Source organism: Cibotium barometz, chromosome 6 (genome assembly GCF_041138505.1).
Source record: "Cibotium barometz isolate CiBa-2024 chromosome 6, ASM4113850v1, whole genome shotgun sequence".
In the NCBI taxonomy this organism is placed as follows: Eukaryota; Viridiplantae; Streptophyta; class Polypodiopsida; order Cyatheales; family Cibotiaceae; genus Cibotium; species Cibotium barometz.
Genome location: NC_141051.1, coordinates 57268522 through 57272884, shown reverse-complemented (window position 1 = coordinate 57272884; position 4363 = coordinate 57268522). Strand labels below are relative to the sequence as shown.

Sequence of the window (4363 nt, the reverse complement as noted above, 5' to 3'; positions counted from 1 at the left end):
ACATACTGAATCGGCCAAAAGTACGTGTGGTTTTCGATGAAAAATGTTTACTTTTTTCCGTTTTATGGGAAGATGAACAAGGTCTTTTCCATGTTGAATGTGCTTGCTTCATATAAAACAAATGGCAACATGCGGAAGCTGGAGTGGAAACCTTAGTTTCATGTTGTGGACAAGTTGGATGCTTGGTTGGCCACGTCTAGTAAATCAGATGCTTTGTCCCTAGCTTTTTGAATTAAGAAGCATGGTCCCAAAATATAGCAGTGCAGCTTGTTTGATTACATATTGATCTTGGAAGTTTAATTTTGGGTATGCTTTTTCTTTGGATGAATGATCCTCTGGATCAATGAGGTAGTTGCATGTGCTTTCAATTTACTAATTCGAGCATGGCATCTTGTAGTGTTGCACTTTTGATTCCTTAGCTTTATTATTGATAGGGCTTGCTATAAGAGCCCACTATTTTCATGATGATGATTGCTGATGGGTGCTTCGTTGTGCCTTTGAATAAATATCTACCTCTATAGTGGAAACAGCCATCTTTCTGCCGCCATGTGGCCTCTTAAGGTAGAGTTTTTATTGGAGTACTCCCAGAAAACACTAATTTAAGAAAACACATCTATTGATGTGTGTGTGTGTTTTTTTTGGGGGGGGGGGGGGGGGGGGGGGGGGGGGCGCCGGGGTTGGGGGGGGGGGGGAGGGAGGGGGAAATCATTGATGGGGTGTTTACATAGAGTTGTTTTCTTATTTTGTGTGAGGACTTTCTAGTCTGTTAAGAATTAAAATTGAATACAAGAACTAAAGATAATTAGAGAGTGGAAAGTTGAGTTGTTTGCATTGAGACACAAGGCCTTGTTAAATAGGGCCCGAAGAGGTACGAATGAAGAGGCACATCCTTGATGAAAGGGTGTGACTCTTGAATGAACAGTTATGTCTTGGATGTAGAGGTGTGTCCTTTCATTAATAGATGTGTCCCTTGGAAGAGACGTGTCCTTTGATAATGACCCATGTGACAAGGTGCGACTCTTCACTGGTGTCCTTTTAATGATTAAGAGTAATAAAGTCATAATCGTGACATTCCCACTTAAAATAAGATCCGTGGTTATATAAGTGATTGTTGGCGAAAGAACTCTTCAAGTAATTTTGGGTACTGTTGTAGATCTTCATCACTTTGCCAGGTTGAATCTGAATCATCTAAGTCTTTCCATTGTCCTAAGAATTTTGTAATAATCTTTTGTTGAGTTTCTTTTTGTCGTACATCAAGAATCTTTTTTGGGATTAAGATCATATGCTCATCTTCAATCTCTAGAACATAATCTGAAATATCTGGAATGGGAGAATCGCTTTGTACAAACTTTTTGATCCATGATATGTGAAGTTTGATGAATCTTTCTCCATGAAAGTGGTAACTTCAACTTATAACTCAAAGGAGAATTTTTCTTAATAACTCGAAAAGGACCATAGTAACGTGGTTGTAACTTTGAAAAAACTGATTTCACTGTTTTATATCGATGAGGAGCTACGAACAAAAGAACCATGTCACCTTCTTTGAATTCCTCATGTCGGTGACGTCGATTAGATGCTTATTGATATTGTTCTTGAACTCCAATCATCTGATCTCGAACTTGAAGAAAATCTTGCATTTCTTGAACTATCTGATCTGCTAATGCTACCTTGTGTCGAAGAACAAAGTTTGATGGCACAACTGGTGTATGACCATAAGTGGCTTGAAAAGGACTCATTCTTATTGTTGTGTGATGAGAATTATTGTACGCAAATTCCATCAATGGTAGATAATCTTCCCAAGATGCTAAGCGAGGTTGAATATAATGTCGAAGCATCTCTTCAAGAATTTGATTAACTCTTTCAGTTTGGCTATTTGTTTGTGGATGATAGGTTGAACTGAACAATAAATTTGTGTCAAGTGACTTAAAAAGTGAAGTCCAAAAATGTTATGTAAACTTAGGATCTCGATTTGAAATAATAAACTTTGGTAATCCATGTATCTTGAAAACGTGCTGAAGAAATAATGAAGCAATATCCGGAGCTTGAGCTGTCTTCTTGCATGGTATAAAATGTGTCATCTTGGACAATCTGTTGACCACCACCATTATATGTGTATTACCTTTCGAAGGACGAGGTAAAGATGTAATGAAATCCATACTGATACTTTTCCAACGTTCATTTGGTACTGGAAGTGGTTGTAGAAGACCGGCTGGAGCTTGTCTACTGGCTTTCATTTGTTGACAAGAAAAACATGCTGTAACAAACTTTATAACATCTTGCTTCATTTGAGGCCAATAATAAGAAGCTGTTAGCAACCGATACGTCTTGTTGATACCAGGATGAGTTGCATAAGGAACCTCATGATGTTCCTTTACCAAGAATTTACGCATACTTGTGTTATGAGGGACACAAATGCGATCTTGATAATATAATAAGCCATGAACAAGAGAATAAGCTGCATAAATCTTCAAATCAAAAGGACTAGAGTGTGGAGTCGTAATCACTCGAAAAGCATTTGCAAAATCTTGATCGTCTACATAATGATTCACAAAAGCTGTTGGAATGTCAATTTGAAATGTAGAAATCGCCATTGCAAAGGCTTGAGGCATTCGGCTAAGAGCATCGGCAACCACATTAGAAAGGCTAGAAACATATTCAATAGTCATATGAAAGTTTGCAGATACTCCACCCATCTGCCTTGTCGTGCATTCATAACTGGTTGGGTGAAAATATACTTTAAGGAATGATGATCTGTCTTCACAACAGAATCTGCTCCCAAAAGATAATGTTTCCAGGCTCGATAAGCATGAACAATTGCCAAGAATTCCTTATCATACACTGGATATCGTTTTTGAATTTGTGAATGCTTATTGTCAATGGCGATGGCTCAGCCTTGTTGCATGAGAATTGCGCCAGTTGCAAGATCAGAAGCATCTGTCATAACTTCAAAAGGAAGATTGGGGTCTGCGATTGCCATTTTAGTGGAGTTGTTGTCAATGCCACCTTTAGCTTATCAAAGGCATGAGAAGCATCATCTGTCCATCGAATAGCAGGTGCTGATTTCAAAACCTCTGTCAAAGGTTCTGCAATTTCTGAAAACTTAAAGACCGTGTGATAAAAATTGGCAAGACCCAAGAACGATCTGACATCATGGATATTTTGTGGTGTCGGCCAATCATGAATAACTTGTATCTTCTTAGGATCAACAGAAATGCCTTCAGCTGAAATGATGTGCCCGAGGTACTCTAGTGATGTCTTAAAAAATTCACTCTTTTTTGGGTTTGACAAAAAGTGCATTGTCACGTAAAACAACCTGGAAAATTGCATGTAGATGCTTTTTGTGCTCATCGATTGCAACACTAAATACCAGAATATCATCCATATAAATAATTACGAACTTGTCCAAAAATGGTCGAAAGATGTCATTCATGAGACTTATAAAAGTGGCCAGGGCATTGGTTGACCCGAAAGGCATGACCAAATACTCATAATGTCCATACTTCGTACGGAAGGCAGTCTTGTGCTCATCACCTTCACGAATATGGATCTGATGATATCCGGACTTGAGATCAATCTTGGAAAATACTTTGGCATGAAGCAAACTGATTAAATAATTCATCAATCCGAGGAAGAGGATATTTACTTTTGATGGTCAGTTTGTTGAGGGCACGACAATCAATGCAAAGTCACATTGACTTATCTTTCTTTTTCACGAGCAAATCTAGTGTACCAAAAGGACTCTGACTAGGACAAATATGACTCTTGTCCAAGAGTTTTGTTAACTGGCGTTGAATTTCTTGGGATTCAGCAAAAGAGACCCGATACGGGGTATGAATTGGTGGCGAGTTGCCAAGAAGTAAATCAATCGGATGATCCACAGGACGTCGAGGAGGCAAAACTGGAGGTAGTTTTGCAGGAAACAAATCCAAATGCGGGGCAAAGAAGGGTTGAGCCTAATATGGTACTTTGGAATTCTGGTCAGGCACCGTCTCCGTTGTAGAGAAAACCATTAAGAGTGTTGTAGAGAAAACCATTAAGAGTGTTGAAGAGCAATCGGCCTTACAAAACCATCGCTTTGCCTGTAATGCAGAGGGTTGATCGTGAACACCTTGGAGATTGATGCCCATACCATCTTTAACAAACTGTAAAGTGTGGCTGTGGAATAATGATAGGATCATATTGATATAGCCATAGTTGACCCAAGATCATATCGTATCGGGACAAAGGCATAACCTCAAAATCCATCTTATCACGGTATTGGTGAATGCGAAAGGAAAGTCGAGGAGCTGTCATATTGCAATTAAAACCCGATCCATCTGCCAACTCAATCTCATAAGTGTGGGTACTGCGAGTGGTGCGTATC

At 39.1% G+C, this 4363-nt stretch overlaps 1 protein-coding gene across 1 annotated transcript; it reads right to left on the bottom strand.

The window, feature by feature from the left end:
- Nucleotides 1-1577: 1577 nt before the first annotated feature.
- On the bottom strand, nt 1578-3297 carry LOC147637890 (uncharacterized). Its single transcript, XM_086799074.1, has 3 exons — nt 2975-3297; nt 2266-2643; nt 1578-1896 (listed from the first exon to the last, which is right to left on the bottom strand). Exons 1-3 carry the CDS (start codon nt 3295-3297, stop codon nt 1578-1580), a joined length of 1020 nt encoding a protein of 339 aa, XP_086655200.1.
- Between the last annotated feature and the right edge of the window lie 1066 nt (nt 3298-4363).

Coding starts and splice junctions, on each gene's coding strand:
- LOC147637890 (XM_086799074.1), bottom strand. CDS start 3,297: ATGCACTTTTTGTCAAACCCAAAAAAGAGTGAATTTTTTAAGACATCA. Junction 2,644..2,974: donor ACAACAACTCCACTAAAATG/GCAATCGCAGAC, acceptor ATATGTTTCTAG/CCTTTCTAATGTGGTTGCCG. Junction 1,897..2,265: donor ATGAAGCAAGATGTTATAAA/GTTTGTTACAGC, acceptor TTTATTGTTCAG/TTCAACCTATCATCCACAAA.